The sequence below is a fragment of the Canis lupus genome, chromosome 29, assembly GCF_011100685.1.
Source record: "Canis lupus familiaris isolate Mischka breed German Shepherd chromosome 29, alternate assembly UU_Cfam_GSD_1.0, whole genome shotgun sequence".
In the NCBI taxonomy this organism is placed as follows: domain Eukaryota; kingdom Metazoa; phylum Chordata; class Mammalia; order Carnivora; family Canidae; genus Canis; species Canis lupus.
In genome coordinates this window covers 18,205,473-18,230,724 of record NC_049250.1, presented here as the reverse complement: position 1 = coordinate 18,230,724, position 25,252 = coordinate 18,205,473, and the positions used below count along the sequence as shown (strand labels likewise).

General features: G+C 39.3%; 1 protein-coding gene across 1 annotated transcript in view; it reads right to left on the bottom strand.

Moving 5' to 3' along the window:
• Positions 1-17,910: 17,910 nt before the first annotated feature.
• The window catches only part of PREX2 (phosphatidylinositol-3,4,5-trisphosphate dependent Rac exchange factor 2), a 276,462-nt gene continuing 269,120 nt past the window's right edge, over positions 17,911-25,252 (bottom strand). Inside the window, 2 exon segments of the mRNA XM_038579474.1 lie at positions 17,911-18,309; positions 24,739-24,806. Coding sequence (XP_038435402.1) covers positions 18,264-18,309; positions 24,739-24,806 — 114 coding nt within the window. The 3' untranslated portion in view covers positions 17,911-18,263.

Genomic DNA, 25,252 nt, shown 5'->3' with positions numbered 1-25,252 from the left:
CATTTATTCATTCATAAATATTTACACCTACTTATCGCCAAGTAGTATTCTAGGCAATGAAGATAGAGCATTATAGGAAAAGGAAAAGTCCGTCTTCTTGGAGGTAATATTGATGGATGGGGAAGAGAAGCCACAAACAAATATATTCAGTCCATAATATAATACCAAGTACTGACAAGTGCTCTGAAGAACACTATAGCAAGGCAAGGGCACAGAATGCTGCGGACTAGAAGGTAGATTTTAGATGGGGTTACCAGAGGAGGCCTCTCCTGGGAGTAATATTTAAGCAGAGATTTGAGCAAAGTGTCACACAGAACCGGAGAATATCTGAGAAAAGGTTTTCCTTGTGGAGAAAAGAACAATGAGGCCTTGGGGCAAGAAGGGCCTTGATGAGTCTGGTGTATATGAGAAGAGGCAAGAGGACCAATTACTACACTGATGGTCATAGCAGTATATTCGTAATAGGCAATAGGTGGAATCATCCCAAGTGTCTGTGAACAGAGAAATGAATAAGTACAACGTGTCACATACATACAATGGAATATTATTCAGCCCTAAAAGGGAAGGAAATCCTGTCACATGCTACACCTTGAGGACATTGTGCTGGGTGAAATAAGCCAGGCACAAAAAGATGATACTATAAGATTGCACTTAGATGAGGTACCTGGAGTAGTCAAAGTCATAGCAGCAGAAGAACAATGGTTGCCAGGGAGGAGGGACGGGGAGTTAGGGTTTAATAGGTACGAACTTTCAGAGATGCCTGGGTGGCTCAGCGGTTCCCCCCAGGGTGTGATCCTAGAGTCTAGGGATCAAGTCCCACGTCAGGCTCTCTGCAAGGAGCCTGCTTCTCCTTCTGTCTATGTCTCTGCCTCTCTCTCTCTCTCTCTCTCTCTCTGTGTCTTTCATAAATAAATAAAATCTTAAAAAAAAAAGAGGTACAGACTTTCAGCTTTTCAGATGTGCTGAGGATCGGTTGCAGAACAATGTGAATGTACTCAACACTTTTGAACTGTACACTTAAAAATGGTTAAGGTGGTAAATTTTACGTGTATTTTTATTTTCTTTTGTTAAAATATTTTTAAAGATATATATATATATATATATATATATATTTATTTATTTGAGAGAAAGAGAGAGTGAGGGGTGGGGAGGGGCATAGGGAGGGAGAGAATCCAAGCAGACTCTGCACAGAGCGCGGAGGCCAACTTGGGGATCCATCTCATGACCCTGAGTTCACGATCTGCGCCAAAACCAAAAGTTGGCCACTCAACTGACTGTACGACCCAGATGCCCTATATGTGTATTTTAAAATACAATTTTGATAACATTTTTGAAAGACCAGTTTTTAAACCTTTGTAGGCCTCCGTCGCTTCACCTGTAAAATGAAGAGAATAGTAGATCTGTCATCAGTTGTGTGTGAGAAGGACACAGGGTTATCAATGTAAAATACTTCAGCATTCCCGGACTTGTAAATTCTGTTCCTCACCCGCTAACTCCCCTTAGCATCACAGCTGCTGTGGCTCTTGTTATCCTGCCAGCAGCAATTCTCTGGGACGCTGTCTCCTTACCAGGCTTTATAGTGTTCAAAGCACTTACCACTCCTTGGGATTGTTTTACCTGTTGAGGAGTTTACTTTTTCATTTGCCATCTCCCTCATGGGAACAAGAATCCCTCTTAATTTATCGCGGTAGCTCCAGGTCCTGGAACAATGCTGGTGCAGAGCAGGTGCTAATATGCATCACTTGAAATAAATAAATTCTGTTATCCTATTGCCACTCTTATGTGACACTCAGATATTTTTCCTTGGGCTGGTATATCCTGAATGATAAAATAACCATATGATACAGTGATCTGAAGTGACTCCTAGGTCCAGTCCACCCTGCTGAATCAGAACCTCCAAGTAAATTCTCAAGAATCTGTATTTTAAAATAAGGTCCCTGGGGTGAATTGTGTGCTGGACTCTGCTACTCAAAATGTGATTATTGCTCCAGGGAGCTTGCTAGAAATGCAGTATCAGGCCCCACTCAGAACCACTGAATCAGAATCTGTGTTTAACAAGATTCCCAGGGGATTCATACACACATCAAAGTTTAAGAAGTGCTGGTTTAAGCTATATCACTTCAGAGTTTCCAAACCTGGCAGGTCACCAGAATTACTTAGTAAAACTGGAGTGAGGCCTGGAAAAAGGTGCATTTATGTCTTCTGATTCTATCAGCGATTCTGCTGGTGAGCCAGATTTAGGAACCACCACTTGACACCTATTCTGCAGATACAGACAAACCTATCACATGATTTAAAGGGAGAATGTGTCCTTGTCCTCTTGGAAAAAAATACATCCAGTTCTATGCCCATAGCTGTGAGCATATTATCAACAAAATAATCAATCAACTAACTAAAAGTAACAACCGGGGCACCTGGGTGGCTCAGTCGGTTAAAGGTCGGTCTTCAGCTCAGGTCGTGATCACAGGGTCCTGGGGTGGAGCCCCATGTCTGGCTCCCTGCTCAGCAGGGGATATGTTTCTCCCATTTCCTCTGCCTCTTCTCAGGCTTGTGCTTGTTCTCTTTCTCTCTCACTCTCTCTCTCTCAAATAAATAAATAAATAAAATCTTAATAAAATAAAATAAAATAAAATAATAAAATAAAATAAAATAAAATAAAATAAAATAAAATAAAAGTAACTACCTAACCAGTAGAGCCAATTCTGAAGCACGGTGGATGATGCTGGTGAGCTATGGTGGCCCCTAAGGAGGAACATTTCAGCAGCTGTGAATGAGTCTTTACCCAGGACCATCACAGAATGGTTTTTGGGGCAATCTGACCACTCAGTAGAACTTTATCTTTTCAGATACTCTAAAAAGAAATTTATTCCTGTCCCCTCTCATATTTCCATCCCTGTTTAAAAGTAGGTTTTAGGGGATCCCTGGGTGGCTCAGCGGTTTAGCGCCTGCCTTTGTCCCAGGGCGCGATCCTGGAGTCCCAGTATCGAGTCCTGCATCGGGCTCTCGGCATGGAGCCTGCTTCTCCCTCCTCCTGTGTCTCTGCCTCTCTCTCTCTCTCTCTCTCTCTTCCATGTCTATCATAAATAAATAAATAAATCTTTAAAAAAAAAGTAGGTTTTAGTATTATTCAGGTATGGTGAGGCCAACAGATCTGGAGATGGTAACCACCAAAAAGATACTTTTTACACACAATTCCTCGGCGGAGGGGGGAGGCAGGAGGCCTACCAGGCCACACAGGGCCATGTGGGGAAGTGCCAGGAAAGGTCAGGAGGCAGAGGAGAAGGAGGGGAAGTGGGAGCAGGAGACATTATTGTGGTTTCTACAGGAAGAAACGGGTGAGGCAGGGTAAGCAGGTTAGGATTGGCTTAAATAATTTCAGGACGCTCTGGGGTGGCATAAATCTGTCCTTAGTTGTCTGGTACCTGGCCCTGGAGTTATTAGGGCCAGGTGGTAATGACCCTGAGTAGGAGAGCCTGATTTGAGGAGGTGGCTGGAGAGCTGGAGATCTGGGCTCTCCACTGGCTTGTTTATATTTGAAAAGCACACCAGCTGCTGAGGGTTTACTATCTCAGGGAAATGGGTAACCCTAGGGAGGGCAGTTCCTCCAGAGTCACTAAGGCCCCAGATGTCAAAACTTCAGAATACAGAAAATAAAAGACAGGGTTACTACCACCTGCTGGGCCCCCCCACACTCTGCCAGCCAGGATCAGCAACATTCCTTCCATCAGCCAGGTCGCTATCGCCTTAGATGTAGAAAATCTCCTTATACATCTCCTTTCTGACATTTTCCATAGTCTCTACATTTAACATAATAATACTCAGGATTTTAGAAACAGAGGTGTGATTCAACTTTAGCATTTCGGGATCCCTGGGTGGCTCAGTGGTTTAGCGTCTGCCTTCAGCTCAAGGAGTGATCCTGGAGTCCTGGGATCGAGTCCTGCGTCGGGTTCCCTGCGAGGAGCCTGCTTCTGCCTCCTTCTCTGTGTCTCTCATGAATAAATAAATAAAACCTTTAAACAAAACTTTAACATTTCAAATGGTGTTACTCCCTTGAGCATTGGCAGGAGCTGCAATCAAGTTTGCACGTTTTCAGTTTTCTCCAACAACTGGCTTGTTCTGACCATTCCCTTAACCAATGTCCATTTAAATGCTAATATAAGATATTTTGATAACTTTTCACTCTGCCTCTTCCCTGCAGGTGAATTTGGCATCATTTGCTGTCTGTCGCCCTGGGCTCAGGCTGCTGATAACTCTGTTCAGTGATCTCATAGACTTTGATGAAATGGTCCTGGGAAAAATGAAACTTAATAACAGTCTTTTCCCTTTTCTCCTTTGGTTGAAGAATAAAGTGACAGTGGGTTAAAGTCACTCCAAAAGATGCTTGAAATGTATCCTGGAGGCTTGAGAAAAGCTGTGGGCAATGCCTCTTACATGTCTTTGTGATTTATAACGTCAGATGTGAAAACACTGTGTAATAGCTTTTCATCTTTTTTTACTCAGAGTGCACGAGATACATTTCTTTCTGGATTTCAGACTTACAAAGTTAAAATTCAAAGTCACTGATACTTGTTATCTTTCGCAGTGATTACTACCCTGGTAGTACTTCTGCTTCTGATTTTTTATTCTATCCCAGAATCAATGGTCAAGGATAAGTTCAGAATTATACACTGTAGCTACTGTTTAGATCTGAATTCAAAATCGCGTGCCCCAGACTTTCTTTACCCTGTTTACTTTTTAAGAATACTTCCATTCTGTGGACAATAATGCATGTAATTTAAATTAAAAAATCTGCATCGTTTAGCTAGCTATATTGGCATTTTCAACATTCAGAGGATTCTGATACAAGTATGGAGCTCGTGTTCAGACCATCAATCTGCCAAATATGTACTGGGACTCCCAAACCCATTTTTCCACAAAACATGGTCTCTACCAAGGTCTCACATCTGAAACTTACACTTGAGTAATGTGTCTCTAAGGGCCAAAGCCAAATAAAAGTCCAAGAGATGTGTATTTACATACCCTTATTGTGAAAAGCATTTTATCTAATAGCTACATAGGAAAAAAAAAAAAAAACAACTAAGCATTTTCATTCTTAACAGAGAACTAATTCTCCATTGGTCCCTTGCCTATAAGCTAAAAAACAAACAAACAAAAACTCACTTTGCACAATCTCTCTCTTTTTAAAAAGATTTTATGTATTTATTTAGAGAGTATATGAGCATAAGCAGGGGGAGGAGCAGAGAGAGATAGACAAGCAGTCTCCATGCTGAGCCCTGAGCCGGACCTGGGGCTTCATCCTGCAACCCTGAGATCATGACCTGAGCTGAAATCAAGGGTGAGAGGCTCAGCTGACTGAGTCACCCATGTGTCCCTACACAGCCCCTTATTCAAACTGTAGCTCCAGCTCTCTCCTTTTCCATTTCTACTAATTTGTTTTTATTTTATTTTTTAAAAGATTATATTTATTTATTCATGAGAGACACACAGAGAGAGAGAGGGAGGGCGCAGTAGAGACAGGCAGAGAGAGAAGCAGGCTCCATGCAGGGAGCCCGATGTGGGACTCCATCCCGGGACCCCGGGGTCATGACCTGAGCTGAAGGCGGTGCTAAACAGCTGAGCCACCCAGGCTGCTCAATTTACTTTTATTTTTAAAAAAGATTTTATTTATTTTGGAGGGAGCAAGAGAGAGAGCGCAGGGTTGGGGGGAGGAGCAGAGGGAGAGAGAGATTCAAGCAGACTCCTGGTTCAGCACCAGGAATCGTCCCACCCTGAGATCATGATCTGAGCCAAAATCAAGAATCCCATGCTCAACTGACTCTAACACCCAGGCACCCTCTTTTCTACCGATTTTACCAAAAATAAAAAAATAAAAAAAAATTATAGTTGCATTGTTCTCATCTGGTCTGTATATAACCTACTATAATTTGGCTTTAGACCAAGCATGTCTTTTAAAGATAACTACTACCAGTTTCCTGTTCTAGGTTTAGAAAATCAGGAAATTCTCATAAATGGAAATACACTGATGAACATATCAGAGCAAGATAAAGCATGTAATTAAGATTGGCACATAAATACTCTAGTACTACTCCTGTGGCCGTCTGTTGTTTATGTCTGACCAGGATCTATTCCTTTTTTTTTTTTTTTTTAAGATTTTATTTATTTATTCATGAGAGATACACAGAGAGAGGCAGAGACATGGGCAGAGACATATGTAGAGGGAAAAGCAGGCTCCCTGTGGGTTGCCTGATGTGGGATCCTGGGATCACAACCTGAGCTGAAGGCAGATGCTCAACCACTGAGCCACGCAGGCATCCCTCCATTCCTGCTTCTGATAATATCACTCTGATTTTCTTTTGGGAATCCTCTGACAACTCCTACTCTTAATCAAGAGACAGACAATGCAATCCTTGCCAATGAGAGTACAGCATCTGTTTGGCTCTAGTGATTAGGTTAAAGGGAAGTCACATGACTGGTTAGACCGATCAGAAGCAAGCAGGAGTTTTGCTGCAACTTTTGGTAAGTTCCCTTTCATTGATATTGGTAAACTGTGAAATAAAAGCTTCGTGATGTTGGTGGCCAATCTGCTGTTATTACAGCAGAGCTGGTTGAGAAAGGGGCTAAATCAAAGTGAGATAATCAGAAATTTCTGATGACATTATTTGAACACTGGGGACTGACTGATCTTGCCCCACAGATCTACCTACAGCATTTATCAACTTTGCTTCACCCTTTTATGTTTTGTTTTGGTGTTAAAATTAGTCACACTTTGGGTTCTATTACTTATACCAAAGGAACTGGACTTATATAGGTATCATCCAGTGCTGGCACTAGGCACTCTTGGGATCAAAGATTTTTTTTTTTCAGATTTTATTTATTTATTCATGAGAGAGAGAGAGAGAGAGGCAGAGACACAGGCAGAGGGAGAAGCAGGCTCTGTGGGACTTGATCCCTGGTCCCCAGGATCACGCAGTGGGCTGAAGTCGGTGCTAAACCGCTGAGCCACCCGGGCTGCCCCCAAACAAGCTTTTAAGATGTTTGCAACTAAAGACAAAGAAAAGGGGGGGGGGGAAGTAACTCAAGGTCCAAATGCCCTTTTTATTTCTCATCATACTTATGATCCCTGAATCATTTGACAATTCCCTCTTTGAACTCTATTTTCTTCACTTCCATGACCACTCATTTTCTTGAATCTCCTCACAACTACTTCAAATATTTCTTTCAGATTTAATTCACAGCCATCTTTTCTTTTGCTTAAATTTTAGTGTTACAGGATTTTATCCTTAGCTCTCCATAGGTCAATTGTCCAAGCTAAAAACTTTGGCAACATCCTTACTTCCTTCCTTTAATTTACTTCCCCACATCCTATGGATGAAGAAATCTTGCTAATCCACTCCTTAAATATTTCTCAAAACTCCTCCTGTTCTCTATTATCGCTGATATGATTTTGTTTGAGAATTCCATCACTTCTCTTTAGATCAGGATTCTCAAACCCAAAAGTGCAAAAAGAATCATCTGTAAAGTTTATTAAAATGAAATCCCTGAACATAATCCTTCCAGAGACTCTAGAGTCTCAGAGCACGTGGCCTGAGAATCCCACTCTGAGAAACACTATTTTCATCATTAACAGCCTTCTAACTGCACTGCTGTATATGTTAACTCTTTTGATCATCTCATTTGTCTACCTGCTTGAAAACTCCAAAGGTTCATCACTGCCCATAAGATAAACTACAAACTCCTTAGCATGGCATACCATGCTTTCCAACTGCAGCTAAACCCTCCAGTCTCATCTCTCTCTTCCCCAAATAAGCCATGGGTCTGAAGAAAACATTTCTGCAGAGTCTTTCCTCCTACTTTTATCTTAGTTCAACCTCATAAAAACACTTAATAGTCTGTTATCTAGTGAACATTAGAGTGTTTCCAGGTGCCAAGCTCAGTGTTAAATTCTTAACCTCCACTATTTCATTTAATTCATGCTACTGCCCTTTGAAGTAAGTGGTATTGTTATTACAGTTTTACAGCTCTGGGAGTCTGAGGGTCAGAGAAGTAACTTGTCCATGGTTACAGAGCTATTAAGAGCTGGACTGAGCCTCTAAATCAGAGTAGTAGATTGTATATCTGGCCATGAGTTTGCCACACATATAAAATATGAGCTCCTCAAGGGCCCTTGAAGGGTGAACAGGGTATACTCAATCCCAACACCATGCCTCCACAGAGTGGGTGCTCAATTTGAACAGTTGACTCTTTGAATGAATGAATACTGGGAGGAAAGAATAATAAAGAAGAAAATCATGTTTATTAGCCTCTATCTCAGAATGTGATTTTATTTTCCTTACTAATAAAAATCTCTCTCTCTCTCTCTCTCTCTTTTTTTTTTTTTTTTTTTTTTTTTTTTTTTGAGAGAGAAAGCTCCAGCAGGGGTGGGGTGGGGGAGCAGAGGAAGAGGGAAAAAGAGAATCTTAAGCAGGATCCATGCTCAGCATGGAGCATAATGTGGGGCCTGATCTCATGACCCTGATATCATGACCTGAGCTGAAATCAAGAGTCGGATGCTCAAACCAAATGAGCCACCCAAATGCCCCAATAAAACTACCTTTAAGCTATCATTTGAAAGTCATCTAAAACTCATTCTATATTTATATTTTAAAAGATTTTATTTACTTATTCATGAGAGACACAAAGAAAGAGGCAGAGATATAGGCAAAGGGAGAAGCAGGCTCCTTCCATGAAGCCTGATGTGAGACTTGATCCCCAGACCCGGGATCATGCCCTGAGCTGCAGGTAGATGCTCAACCGCTGAGCTACCCAGGTGTCCTCTTATTCTATATATATTTTTAAAGATTTTATTTATTTATTCATGAGAGACACACAGAGAGAGAGAGGCAGAGACACAGGCAGAGGGAGAAGCAGACTCCATGCAGGGAGCCTGACGTGGGATTCAATCCTGGGTCTCCAGGATCATGCCCTGGGCTGAAGGCGGCACTAAACTGCTGAGCCACCTGGGCTGCCCTTATTCTATATTTTTAATAGGAAATTTTGTTAAGATCATTGTAGATTCACATCAGTTCTGATAAATAATTCAGAGAAATTTAACATTTACCCTGTTTCCTTGAAAAGTAACATCTTAAAAAAAAATAGACAGTTCTACCACCGGGAAATCAACATTAATACTGTCAAGTGGGAGAAGACTCCATCATCACAAAGATCACTCTTGTTGCCTATGAATAGACACACCCACTTCCTTCCTTCCTTCCTTCCCTCTAATCTGTTCTCCATTTCTATAATTATGCCATTTCAAGAATGCTATGTAAATGGAATCATACAGTAGGAAACCTTTTGCAACTGGCTATTTGCAGAGTTCTTTACATGCTCTAAGACACTAATTTGTCAGATATGTAGTTTGCAACTATTTTCTCCCAGTCTGTAACTTGTCTTATCACTGTCTTCACATAGTCCTTAAAATAGAAAAAAGTTTTAAATTTTGATAAGTTCTCATTTATCAACTTTTCCTTTTATGGATCATGCTTTTTGCGTCAAGACTAAGAACTCTATAGCTAGCTCCTGAAAATTTTCTTTTATATTTTTTTCTAAAATCTTTATAACTTTATATTTTACATTTGAGTCCAAGATCTATTTGGAGTTAATTTTTGTATGAGGTGTAATGTTGGATTCAAGAATCATATTTATGTCTATGATGTCCAATTGTCCTAGCACCACTGGTTGAAAAGCCTATCCTTCCTCCATTGAACCGGTTTTGCAACTTTGTCAAAAATGTGAATCTATGATTATCTTGAAATAAATCTTTAATAAAATAAAGAACTTGTCTGGAGGTAATGAAACTATTTTGGAATTGGGTAGAGGTGGCCACTACACAACCTTGTGAATGTACAAAATGCCACTCAATTGTGTCCTTTACAATGGTTGATTTGATGTTATGTGAATTTCAATTTTAAAAAGTAGGGGAAAAAAGTTTATCGTAGCTAACCTTCCAACTAATACTTTATATAATTCAAGTAAGTTTTTCAAAGGGCATATACAAGCCTATTTTCATATCATCAACAGACCTATTTTCTCTACGTTTAGTTACAGTTTCCAGACCCCTCATTGCTAGAGTTAGGTAATGTCCTAACATCTAACTTCTCAGGTAAACATTTTCAACAGTCAACATGGGGGCACAGAGAGCAGCAGCAGTTTTTAATGGACCTAATATTCCTGGCAATCAATCTCTGCATGTCCTTACTCACGCTTTGTCCATCTTTTATGCCCTCAGTTGTCTTCATCCTTTTGAACTAACGTGCCCTAAACAGAGCACTCTATTACATCATGTGGTGATCACTGCCTTTTTTCTCTGAGTGCACAGCCCTGGAATAATATATTTCATCACTCTTCTGGCAAGGAGTTCATAGGTCACTCCTAAATAAAAGCAACATAGTGAGTCAAGGGCAGAGAGTCTAAGAACTCTATGGCTTGCTAATTTCTAGAGTCTTATGCTGAAACTTCTTCCCATGCATCCTCTTTAATTAATAGTGAAGGAGCCCACACTTATATCTGAAGATTCCTGATCCCAAGGAATCTTAGAGATGACTTGGACATTCATATTACCAAGACCTACCTTTCAACAATCAGTGAGATATTTTGTATTACTGCATTCCAGTCATGTTCAAATGTCCAATCAATGCCAGTCTGGAAAACCCTAAACTTAGCAAATTTTAAAATACGTTTTGTGAAGAGAAAATTCATCTTTTATTTTTAAGTCATCTAACTCAAGACACCCTGGACGTAGCCATTGGCAAATTACAAATTTAGTTCAGAAAACATGGCCGACTGGAACCAAGGACTGACATCATAAAGTGTCCTCTCCTCCAACATCTGATCACATTACAGGGCTAAAATGGTTAGAAAGGAGAAGAGACCATTGCATTTCTGAATGAAAGAAGTTCTTCTTTGCCTCTTGATATCCTGAACATAGATGAATGGTGAGAGAATAAAACATCACAGCCTGCTTTTAATCCTAATCCACGGTTACTGTTTATTTATGTCAATATTTGTCATTTCTTCCTGTAAGCCCTGATGCTACTCCCATCAGGTAAAGGTTGCATTATCTCCTATTAATGTATTTGCCTTTTTTCCTCCTTCATGTTATCATGAAATTTCGAGAATTGTTTTCCCAAATTGTGCTTTGCTGAATATTCGTATTCCAAGAAAATACTAATAAACCTTTTGAAAAGATTTTACCTATTTGAGGAAAAGAGAGAGAGCAAGCAGACTACATGCCGAGCCCCAGGCAGGCTCAATTCCACGACCCTGAGATCATGACCTGAGCTAAATCAAGAGTCAGAATCTCAACAGACCGAGCCCCCCAGCATCACAACAAGTCTTTTATAAAATATGTCCTACCCTCTAGTAAGTTTGAAAAACACGGTATTGCACCCCTCTCCTCCAAAGTAAGGATTTTTTACAAGTATATTAAAAGGTTAGAGGGCAGCCTGGGTGGCTCAGCAGTTTAGTGCTGCCTTAGGCCCAGGGTGTGGTCCTGGATTCCCGGGATCAAGTCCCACGTCAGGCTCCCTGTGTGGGGCCGCTTCTCCCTCTGCTTGTGTCTCTGTCTCTCATGAATAAATCAATAAAATCTTTTTTTTTTTTAAATAAAAGGTTAGATAAATCCTATGATAAAAACACCTGTTAAATTGCATATTTTTAAAGCATATTTTCACCACAAAATACTTTATGTATATCTTAATAGCATCTCCAGAATACCAGTGTCTGGAATGCTGTTTTAAAACAAATCACCTGTCCTTGCTGATTCCATTTGCTTCTTATTACTGTATTAAGTTTTGCAATCTCGGGTAATACCAGCAATCTCCAAAAAATACAGTCTAGTTATTGATTTGTTTCCTTCAATCATTATTTCTTTTGACTTTTTGGAGATTGTCTCACAATCAACAACATACAGGCTTTCCAAACTCCTCACTGGGATTTCATGATTCTTTTTTTTTTTTTTTTTAAGTGGGCTCCACCCCCAGCATGGGGCCCTAACTCACAACTCTGAGATCAATGTTGTATGCTCCACTGAGCCAGCCAGTTGCCCTTTAATGCTCTATTGTTATAAAATAGATACACCACATTCTTTAACTGCAGAGTTTGGGAATTATGTGCATTTATAACACCCTCAGCAACTAGGACTGGGGCTTATACATAGTATATACTGAATAATCTTGAAAGATTATTAGCTAGTTAATTCTAGAAACAGCACAAGTCTTGTATCTCCCATGAACCTTTCCTATGCTGTGGCCCATATTAAACTTCTTTTCCTGTCCCTTTCCTAGCAGTTACTGACTCTATAACTTACCGTGGCTCAGGTTTGTAGATTTGTTTCATATGGGTACCAAGTTTCTTCTGTCAGGCTTGTGAACTCTTCAATGAGTGAAAATTTCTGTTTCATGGATTTTTGTCTCCCAAACAGGTAAGAACATAATAGAAACTGGTTAAAAAAATTTAAGTGGAAAGTAGCTGAAATGGTCTTACTACATTTTGCTTTATTATTATTGACGTTAATGATACAATGCTACTATTCTAGTCTTTTATGCAGACAAAATTAAATGATATAAAAATACATAATGCACTTCGATCATTTTAACCATTCACAAAGTCCTGAATGAAACTATGTTACATGTATCTTTACAAAGGAAAAATTGACTGCTTATAATAACACACTCAGGTGAAATTCATTGCTACATTTTGGCTGTTATACAATGTTAAATATGAATATTTTCAAAAGAATTACTATTTATAGAACAAATTTGAAATTTTACTATTTAAAATAGTAAAATAATAGTAAAATACTTTTTAAATAATAATGAATACTATTTAAAATACTATTTAAAATACTGAAATGTAAATTATATCCAAATACATAAAGTAACTAACTCTCAACTGAATACTTATAAAAATATTTTTTAAGCAAAAGCTATGATCTACTCATTTACTTGGCAGTTACAAAAATATATATTCATCTGAAACTCTAAGAAATTTGCTTGAGGCATTAGATAATTCAAATTTAAATGTATGTTTTCTAAAGCATTTTTCCAACTTAGTATTCTTGATTTCATACAGTATATATACCTACAAGGTATTAGAATAGGTTTGCATTACAGATGTCATTTCAAGTAAAAGACACAAGCGACCATTAACACAAAAGAGATATTGAGAAGGTTTTTGAACCAAACACATCCAACACAAAAAAAAGAGACCCACTGGCTATGCCTTGTACACAGTGAATTCTCAAACATATTTGTGGAACGAATACATGAGTGGGTATTTATTCTGTTATTTGCATGTAAAACTGTCCAAAGCTTTCTATTTCTAGTAGAAATATCACTTGAAAATTCAATAATTTTGTTCTTAACCAGCTACTTCTTCCTGGAAGGCAAAGTTAGGTAAATTGATGCCAAACTGAGTGGGAAACCATTGTCAGTCATCAAAAGGTGGCCTGCCAGGTATGGGTACTATGTATTTAGACAAATCTGAAGTCTACAGAACATTCAATATATTGAAGAACTCCATATTTCATCCCTTCATCCAAAACAAGACATGAGAATCTAAGTAATTTCTATAATGTATCATCACAAAAACAAAAAAGTAGCAAATATATGTATATAAAAATGTCTATAGAGATATAGGATCTCTAACTCTATCTATCTTAGTAGACTTCAAATGTCTCTTCTCAGTGAGAAAAGCAAGCTATCCTGAGTGAAGTAGGCTGTAGGTTATGGAACAATAGTGAGAGAATGCATAGGCTGTACTTTTACAACCTTCCATGTGTGCGCAACGTGGCGATGGGAATGCTGAGATCACCGTTAAAAGCAAAGGCCTGAAGTAGTAAGAAAAATTTAAAACCAAAGACTAAATGTAATAACAATTACAGAATTACAGCACATAGGAAGATTGCAACCACTATACGTAAAAGGATAGTCTGAGCCCTGTATTGGGCAGACTCCTCTCATAACTTTTCCCCACCTCTTCTGCTTCATGTAGGGTGACACTTTTCTGAGATTTATCACTGAAACTTCAAAAATCTGATAGCATACAGAATATTTTTCTTAATCGAACTTCAGATCATTCTAAACCATTTCAAAAGCTTTTGCCTTTATACTTAAGCAGAACAACTGACAATTCATTCAGCAAATTGGTATATATGTTTGTGTATGTGTGTGTGCATATACATATGATACGTATACATGTGTACACACACATACATACACATGAAATCACTATCACTGGCTTCAGGAAAGTAATTACACTATAATTTAGTATATTAATTCACTTAAAAATAATTCTTTAAGAATTAAACATAGTTTCCAAAAATTCAGAAGCAATTTAATCATACAAAACATTAGTTTCCATATTAGTAAATACCACTATTGAAGAAAATCTGAAAATAACCTTTAAAGTAAAATGCAAAGTAGAATGACTTAAAGTAGGGTTATTCCATTTTAAACTTTAATATTATGTTTTTTAAGAAATATAGGTGCATAAAAATATGCTCTGTAATCTCTCCCAAATCATGCTACATAGGAAAATATCTATATGAACTAATCAAGGAATACTTTAGTACTTTAAATACGAATGCATTATTATCAAATACGGTAGAGTAACTCTCAACTCCCTAAATATTATTTTTTTCCAAAAAACTATTGCGTGGAGGGTTGAAAATAGTCTTTCTTTTTTACGAGATTTTATTTTTTAAGTAATCTCTACACCCAATGTGGGGCTTGAACTCACAATCCTAAGATCAAGAGTAACTCTATTGACTGAGCCAGCCAGGTGCCCTCAAAATAGTTTATTTTTTTAAATTAGTTAATGCATCCCTCAGGATTTTTTTTTTTTTTCCTATTCATTGTCTTGACTTTTCTAGTTAGTACCAAGGATAATTTCATTTCATACTGAATTTAGTTAGCTATCACAAAATTTAAATCAATAGAGTCAGAACCAGTATCATTACAATATCTTATATATTATAAAATCATAAGATATTAGCCCGTTTTTAAATTAAACCTTGTTACTGCAAGAAGAGCGACAACTGAATGCATAGGGAACTGAAGCCACTGAAAGAATGTGATTTAAAGAGACAGAAAATAGTGTGAGACTCTTCAGATGAGGATATTGGCTCATAAAATAAAGCTTACCTTCTAAATTTGACTTTATATATCCAATATAAATAAAACCTATACAGGAATTCTTTGTTTCTTTCCTTCCTTCTTTCTCGTTACACAGTAATGGAAATAGATGTAGAATTCTAGTCTCTTCAAATTGCTCATTCTGTTAATATTATATTTGTTTTGTAATATTTAATATTAGTAACTTTATAAGATATGGTGGGATATTTAAGATGTATTGACGATGGATTGCTGATTAGCAATCCTATGTTAAGAACCAAAATTTGTTCGCACGACCTTTACTTTTAGGGGAAGAGAGGGAAATGTCCAAACACCGTACTTGGAAGAACTGTTGGTAGGCGTTAGTAACGTTTATAGGAGTTGTAGGAGAGCGCGTGAGCAGTTAGGTAGAGGTCTATGTGAACATTAAGTAAACCCATCCTAAAAACTGAAGGCCAGTTAAATGTCCAATGTCACATGGAGACACATTATAGCATTGAAAAACTGTCTTCATTCATTCATTCATTGGACATTTTTTATCGTTACTGCTGTTTGGAATCAGTCAAATTTTATATAATATACTTCTCCAGACTTTCAAAACATATCTAAAACTGTTATCTTCAATTACGAGGAATCTATTTTTTCAGATTGCAACAGCACCGCATTGCCTCAAAACGTGTATCCAGAACGGTAAAATTGTCTAAGAAGTCCTATGATTTTTACACATGAAAGGCATTTTACGTATCTCCACTCATTTTTCCCTCAATGTAAAGTGTGTATAATTTAATGGCAACACATGCTACATATCTCCAAATTTACTAACAAATTATTGGTAATATTACAACAGTTCTTCTATGAATAAGCAGCAGCAGCATAATGTGTTAAGGAGGCAGACTTCCTGGGTTTAAATCCTGCTTCTCTACCACTTGTCAGGTGGCCTTGGGAGAATCACTGGGCCCTTCTGTACTTCAGTTCCTCAATTGTGAAATGGGGGTGATGAAAAGAGTACTACCCCAAATCGTTGTGAGGATTAGTGAAGCAATAACAACAAAATAGGGGTAAATCACTTGGAAGTATTGCTTGGCACACAGTAATTACTTAAATGTTAGCTACAATTTTCATTATAATAAAACATGACAGTGACTGATGATAATATAAAGCATTACTAACTTTTGAGCCTTTAATAAGTAGCAAGCACTCTGATCGATGGTACACTTACACTACATTTAACCGTTAAAAATTAAGCATATTCCATTAGATAGAGATTATATCCTTAAAAATATGCTAATTTATACATACCATAATAGCAGATAATTTCCCCCATGAAACATAGCAAAGTATGACTGAAGTGTTTAAGTGACCTTTTCATCCTTCTAATGAGAAATAAGGCATCCAGGATGGTGATTAGAAAACAGTAGTGACATTATGAAAAATACTACCTAGTTGATCAGTTTCGCTCCTTTGTTAGCCTGCATGGAATGTCATCAATTTCTCAGCACAGGAAAATCACGAAATACTAATGCCATGGACCTTCAGGATCAGTTGTTAACAATGTCAAGAATGTTAAATCCCTGGAATTTCAGATATGCTTACTATAGATATTTGTGTTAAGGGTCATATCCTCATTAAATTCAAAGCATTCAACTTTTTCTTTGAAACCTTTGGAGTTTGTTTCTTTATTTCTCATTTTATATAGGGACGTACTGCAAAAATCTTAAGTGTTTCTGTGCCAAAGAACAATTTTTATCAGCTTGACCAGTATATGAATGAATACCTCATACATATGTAACATGGTATTTTTGTTATTCAATACACAACTGCTAGTGGTGAAGGTTTTTAATGATCATTTGAAAATCATAATCAAATTTCATAAATTAAAATTTAATAACGGTCTGTATATACTTTAGTTATGAAAAGCATTTCACATACTAAATTAGTCTAAATCCATATAATTAGCACAATCACAGTGAGGGCATTTTAATTGCTTTGAAAATTATAGACTCAAAAATCAATACCATGTATTCATTATGTTAAATACAACGTCATTTTATCAACACAGAGATGATAAACATTACACATACTTCAGAAAGAAAGTGGAATATACCTTGTGCTTCCATATGTCATCAAGGTCGCTACTACTCCTTTTAAAATTCCACAAATAAAGCTTTATTTTCATGTTATACACATACCTTGATAGAAAAATACTCAGCATGGTATATTCTGAGTCTCACATCTCATATGAAAGCCTTAATAAAGTACGGATTTTAGGTATCTTTCTAAGTTACAGGTTGAATTTTTAAATGGGCTTAAATTTCCTCCTTTACCCTACTGTCCCCCCCCCCCCCACCTCTCAGACCGCTGCTGCTCCCCACCCCTGGCCACCTGTGGCGGAGCCCCAGTGCGCACGGCCAAGGAAGCCCTGCCATTTCAGGAAGCAAGGACACCACCAGCATGCTGGAACTGTCCATCAGTACAAGAGATACTTCTAAGGGTCTGGAAGGAAGTCTTGGTAGAAGCCTCAATCAGCTGTCTTCTCTTTTACTGAGAAATAAACTCTTATGAGAAACAGTAAAGCATGCTCTTCACCTTCCCCATACGAACTACTTTTCTGATGCAGGTGAGGTACTGAATACCTATGACAGAACCCAGTCTCTATTGTCTGTAACATTTCTGTAGGAGGATTTGGAAAGTGTGTCCGTGTGTCTTCAGTGAAAGACTTCTTCAAGTGGAAATATTACATGATCCCATTTAGAGAAGATGAAAACAAACACAATAACATAATTTTAATCAATGGGAGAGGAGGCACAATTGTTCATTTGTTCTCTGACTTTTTTTCATCAACTCCAGGGATGAATTACCCTAAAAATGAATAGTTAGTGTCAATACATACAGAGATTAGTTTGTGAAGCTTCGAATTGTCTGAATGACCTCTGATCTGTTGCCAGCACAAACATCCAAGTATAAGTTGAACACTGGTTATTTACTCCATGGTGAAGGATTTTGAGACCAAAAAAAGTCATTTCTTTATCTTGAATGGAGAATATGTAGCCAGCATGTCCTCTGTCTGGTGTTCAGAAGCTTCTGCTTGACCGGTTCCTTGGGGGATTCTCTTCATTCTTCTCCCACGGGGGGAGGCGGCTCACACAGCTTGTAGAGCCTAGAAGAGGCACAGGAGAGTGTGACACGGGTCTGGCATATTGCCATTACCTGAGATGTTTTTACTGGTAGAAAAAGGATATTGATAATGATTTCTTGGTTCAGGAGTCATGATCATCTTGCCTATTTTACTAAAAATCACGTATGAATGTGCAAACTCCAAAACTTCAGTTCTATTATTCAGAAAACACCCATGTCTCCTTGCAGATCTGGATGACTACTGATTAGGCAGTGCTGCTTCTTCCGCACCAGCTGCTTCTGCTCCAGTGCTGCCAACCCCGACTGCTCACCTTGCTGGCAGCAAAATCGATTCTCTGAATTCTAGGAGATGATTATTATGATGATAATTACCATCTTGTCTATCATTATTAATTTGTAGCAAAAGAGCACCTGCTCAGAGTGGTCTACTGATTTTCTGACCAGTTTTTGAAATTTGCTTCACTTTGTACCATCTCTTTGGTTACAAACAGGCTGATGTGGTGGGGTCCTAACCTCACAGGCATAATCATCGTGCGTTTCCTGAGGAAAATCTGCCTGGCTCTGCCCATCCTTCCTCTCACCTGTCAGCAGAATCAGGTGCAGACTTAAGTGGGTCAAGGCATCTACTGGAACTTGTGGAGGTACCCAGAAACGCTCCCTCTTGGTATCCCAGATCTGGGTGTCTGAGGTCATTCAGCATTAAGGCAAGGGGCAGGGGACTGAACTAGGGATGGTACAAGCTCCTGCAGCCCTGCATTCTTCTGAATGGTTAGATCTTGGCTCCAGAATGGTATTAAGGGGCACATAGCAGCTGCAAGACAGCCAGTGACCATATGGGGCAAACCCATCACCGAAAGCACAACCTGGGAGATCAGCTGACTAAGCCGGCAGGTGTTGGACTACAATCACAAGTCCTATAGTTCTGTGGTCATGCTAGCCCTGCTTCAGAGCTTCCTCTGTGATCTAAAAATATTAAGTACAGGTTTCAATTTTGCTCCATTTATTTATTTGTTTTGAGATTTTATTTATGTATTTGATGGAGAGAGAGAGCAAAGCAAGGGGAGCAGCAGAGGGAGAGGGAGAAGGAGGTTCCCCAATGAGTAGGGAGCCCGATGTGGGGCTCAATCTCAGGACCCAGGGATCATGACCTGAGCTGAAGACAGGTCTGCTTTAACCGACTGAGCCACCCAGATGCCCCAAATTTGCTTGTTTTAAAAAGTATTCCAAACTCAGGGGTAGCTGTGGTGATTCACTTCTTTTACAGATTAAATCGAACAAAGTTTACTTGAGTTGTTGAGAAACTCAGCAAATCAGGTTTCCTCTTCCTTCCACATTTAATCCCATGTTAATTCTTTTTTTTTCCATGATAATTCTAAGTCAAAGGGGGAAAGAATTAAAAAGTTTGAATGTTGAGTTAGAAACCTAGCTAACAAAATAAACTTTCATAGTCTGGAAACACACAGAAAACGTTACTGCCTTGGGAGACTTGCAAAATGTATTTCAAGTCTGAAAGGTGCTTAATACTCTATATGTCATCTTCATGGAAGAAAATGGATACTGAAATAAGGACATCTCACATCAGAAGAGCTTATTTCATCCTTCCCAGAGAAAAGAATACATTAAATTGAGCAGATATAGTTCAAAGCTGCCATTGCAGCTGAAAAATACGGTGTTGCTTCAAAATGCATTGCCAGCGCTGGAATAATAGAATGATTGGAAAGTTCTTTTCCTCTTTAATTTCTATCCTTTCATTTCCCTGACAGCGCTGCCTAATGAGTGGGCAGGCAGTGGCCTTACTCAGGTAGAACAGAAACAGTAAGCTGGGTAGTGAATGTCCTACCCTGTGAGATCTGGGCTGCGCCATCACATTCCATTACCTTGCACTGCACGTTTTCACATAATGGAACTAATGCCACTGGGTAGACGAGTCTTTGAAATGTCTGCCTTGCAAATTGGCAAAAAGGCTACTCCCTGTGATCACCTAATGAAATAATAGCTCTGGGTACTGCAGAGCTGGGCAGGTTCAGCTTCTGTGAGGCTTCTTGGAAGTGACTCAGGGTTATTTGAGTTCAGACACATTTGTAATGGAAATTGTGGGGCTTGGGGAATTTAGAACAGGCAGATGAAGTTGGGAAGCAAAATGTAATAGTTAAGAGTTGGACTTTTACTCTGCAGGGAGGCATTTGTTTTTCTGGCAGCTAAACTGTTAGGTAATGGGAGGCTTTGCTTTCCCCAACATGTAGGACCCTTGTTGTATCCTCATCCCACTCATGCACACCAGTGCCCCTGCATGGAAAGGTTTGTTCCCGGCTCCACGTTCTTCTTTTCCTGTTTGGGCTCAGGCAGCCATCTTGGAGCTGGTGTTTCTCGCCCCATCCAACTCTGCCGGAAGTAGAACTTTCAAACTTCAATCTCTACATCATGCCCTTCATCTTTCTACATGGCATAAATAAAAGCTGTGTTAAGGGAGGCCACAAAGCAAATGCCTCTTTTGAAGACTAAAGCTTCAATAATAATCCGTCCCAAGGTAATTCCCCCTATCCTACAGATGAGAAAACTGTCTCACAGAAAATAAATAACCTGGCTAACTAAGGTCACAAGCAAGAGCTGAAACTCAAACCCATGTTTTTCACTTGTAACCACTACAGAATGCTGCTTCACAATTAAGCAAATCAAGAAAATCAAGCCAGCATAGCACAGTAGTTTACAGGTTTTGTGACACAATAAAAAAATAAGACCAGCATGTCATTGCATCTAAAAAGGAATATCTGGTTCTTGATAAAGATGAGTTTATTCCTCTGAAGATGCAACACATGAAAGTTAGGGGAAGAACCTGGTTGGTACTGCCCACGAAGGCATCTTCGCGTGGCTGACCCATTGATCCTCAGTCCCAATATTACTGAGATGAGCTCATCCTCACCCAAGCCAAAGATTTGGCGGTCATTCTAGAATCTTCCTTTTCCCTAACCTCCTTCATCCAATTAGCGTCCAAAGACTATTAATCCTACCTGCTAGATATCTCTTGAACCATCCTCTCCTTTTTATCCTTAATACCACGACAATCTCTGCTCAAGCTCCTGCCTTCAATCTTAGCTGTCCTCGAATGGATCTTCTTAATGGTGCCAGAGATACATTTGAAATTTTAAATCTTCCAGACAGGAAGATTGCATTTTAATACCTCCCTACTGTCTTCAAGTGGAGTCAGCCACTCTTTTTTTAAGACTTTATTTACTTATTCATGAGAGACACAGAGAGAGAGGACAGAGACACAGGCAGAGGGAGAAGTAGGCCCCCCATTGAGCAGAGAACCTGACTGTTTGGCTCAATACCAGGACCCTGGGATCACGACCTGAGCCAAAGGCAGATGCTGAACCACTGAGCCACCCAGGTGACCCGATATCAGCGCTCTTCATATCTCATACATGTCTCTTCCTGATCCAGTTGCTGCCTATGCCTCCAGCCTCACCTTGGCACCATTCTTTTTCTTTTTTAAGATTATTTATTTATTTATTCATGAGAGACACGGGGGGAGAGAGAGAGAGCGAGAGAGAGAGTGAGAGAGAGAGAGAGAGAGGCAGAGACACAGGCAGAGAGAAAGCAGGCTCCATGAAGGGAGTCCGACGTGGGACTTGATTCTGGGACTCTCAGATCACTCCCTGGGTCGAAGGCAGGCTCTAAACCACTGAGCCACCTAGGAGTCCCACCTTGCACCATTCTTAAATCACATTCAATCACCAGTCATCGGGATCTGGGTATATAGTCCTGGAGTGAGATGTGCTGCCTAGGCGCTGGTGCGATTCCATCAGCTGTGGAGGACATCTACTACATGCTGACTGGGCCAGGAATACTCTGCAACCTCCCCTCTTTATCCTTAGACTGAGTTATGTGCCCCTTCTCTCTCATGGCAATCTGTGTCTTTATGTGCCCAAGTGCTTACACTTTGGATCCTGTTTCCATTTCATTCAATGGTCTCTCTACTGCACCCCACTGACTACTGGAAGGGATTAAGTCTTTATTTCCAGCTTTTAACACAGTGTCTGACATCTACAAACATATAGAAGAAATTCAATATATTGTTTGCAGAGTGAATTTTAAGTATTGAAAGAATGGGGAAAGGAAGACTATGGTAGAGATTGGTAAGGGATTTGAACCAAATATTATCTCAGGCCGAGACAGAAAACTCTATCCCCTCCACGAAGATATTTTCAGAAACATTACCCCACATTTGCCTATGGGTGGCCTGTCCTTGAGAGCCAAATTTGTTCTTCAATTTGCTGTCTTTGGGGCAGGAATCCTGGTTCCTGGCTGGGCAGGATCCCCAACCCTCTAGGACTTTAGCACTCTCTCCATATCACTCATAGAGGGCTTCTTACATTACCTTTCCTTCCAGTTACATTTTGTCATCTCATCTTTTTACCTGAAAGCTCCTTAAGGGCTGGAACTGTTTCTCTCTCATGTTTATGTTCTCCATGTGGCATAGCAGGGTGCTGTGCATTTCTTTTTTTGTAAGATTTTATTTATTTATTCATGAGAGACACAGAGAGAGCGGCAGAGGCAGAGGGAGAAGCAGGCTCCCCACGGGGAGCCTGATGGGGAACTTGATCCCAGGATCCCCAGATCACAACCTGAGCCGAAGGCAGATGCTCAACCACTGAGCCACCCAGGCATCCCAGGTGCTGTGCATTTCTTAAGTCTTCAATAAATATTTATAGAATGAGTAAAAGAATAAATAGAATTAAATTTAAAATTTACTCTAGATTTCTCTCGGGATTATTATTCTCTTGTAAAAAAATGTCAACTTTACAGCTGGCACATTTCATCGTGTTTCAGTTCAAGTGTTTTAAAACACAAGCCAATAAAGAAAAAAAAGTGAATTCATTGGGTTCTTTTCTTGTATTCAGCTTGCATACTGGTTTATTGATCAGGATGCTGAAGTCTTATCTTAACCCCACTGTTTATTAGTGTTTATAAGCTCTAGCTAAGAAGACCTTGCTAAGCCATTATCTTGTTTTCTTATTGGGATTTTAACACTTCACTGGGTCTGTTATCCAAATATACTGTGTCTGCTCAAGGTGCTAGAGAGAGAATGCCTATGTGAAATGATTCTTTAGCAACAGAAAGTCTTTCTAACCTAATCAGCTATGAAAGATAACATTAACAAGACTTGAGGATTAAATAGAGTTAGGGTTCAGCACTAAAACACAATTAGAACATGAGTGCTCCATCCATTTTCAAGGGGAAAATGTGTTTTCCCTTTTGAAAGTACTTACACTGCCCACATACTTTTTTAGAATGAAATATAACTTCATAAATGCTGCAGTCATCATTCTCACTCTGGTAACTGCTTTGTAAATAGAAACAAAGAGTGTCTTGTCTGTGACAGTGCTTGGAGGAGGGTACTTTTTGTTGAAATGCCAATGTATAAAAACAAGCAAATGTAAAAGAAATTATTTAATATTGCCCCAATTCAAGATAGATGGTTGCCTATCCTCCTGTCACCAGGGAAATGAAATTAACATTTTTTTTTTAAGATTTTATTTATTTATTCATGAGAGACACAGAGAGAGAGGCAGAGACACAGGCAGAGGGAGAAGCAGGCTCCACGCAGGGAGCCCGACGCGGGAACTCGATCCCAGGTCCTCAGGATCACACCCTGGACCGAAGGCGGCGCTAAACCACCAGGCCACCAGGGCTGCCCGAAATTAACATTTCTTTGATGGCTGTTTCCATGTTCATTTATTCTAAAGGTGGATTAGATTCCTCTCTTTTGATGATATGTGAACCGTGAATATTTGGTATAGTTGCAAAGAAAAAGCTTATTCATTCATTTATTTATTCATACATTCTTGAAATCAGATATTTAATGCCTATTATAGAGGCCTATGATGAGCAAGGAGTAAAATCAGAAAACATACTCTCTGCCTCCAAAGAATTCATATTCAGGTTGGTCAAGGAGTCCAATAATTGTAACACAATATGATAAGGGCTAGAATAGACCAGTACAAGATGATAAGGCAGTGGAAGAAGGAAAAAAAACTCAACCAAGACTTCAAAGAGAAAAGGACATCTAAGTTGGGTTTTGTGGTTAAGCAGGAGTTTTTCATACGACACAGGTGGGAGAAGCAATCATGCCCGAGGCATAAAAAATAAATGAAAGTGGCATTTTGGTAGTTCAGTACAGCTGGAATACAAATTTTAGTAGCACCGATGTGGCCTTTTGTCTTTGAATTCATGATGGAACTTGCAAAACAGAATAATATCAAGACTTTGATCTGTTACTTCTAAGTTTGTTAATGTTCCCTTAATGTTCCACTGAATTCAGAGACCACTATGCCTAGTCACATTTAGCCACAGAGTGTTTCCAAGGCCAACTGCCAATAGCTGTGAGTGACACTGCCTGGGAAATTGTGGCCAGCCCTCTGTGAAAGAGCAGACCTGGGAAGTCACTTACCTTGGAGCAGACTGTGGGGTTCGGTCTCTGATCCCCAAATTCTTTGCTGTGTTCTGAACTCTTGCTCCCTGAAAGAAGCAGGGAAAATAATTTTTAGCTCTATATTTATTAGTAATTATTTAATATACTGTTAACATTTGAGCGAATTTATCCCAACGATGTATCTAACATCAAGAGAGACTAGAAGCAGAAGAGAGAAGTCATGGGACACCTGCGTGGCTCAGGGGTTGAGCATCTATCTTTGGCTCAGGGCGTGATCCTGGGGTTACCAGATCGAGTCCCGCATCAGGCTCTCTCTGAGCCTGCTTCTCCCTCTGCCTATGTCCCTGCCTGTTTCTCATGAATAAATAAATCTAAAAAGAAAAAGAGAGGAAAAAAAGAAAAAGAGAAGTCATAATCTGAGTATTTTCTTTTCTTTTAAGATTCTATTTATTTATTCATGAGAGATAGAGATATAGGCAGAGGGAGAAGCAGACTCCCTACTAAGCAGGGAGCTCAATGTGGGACTCAATCC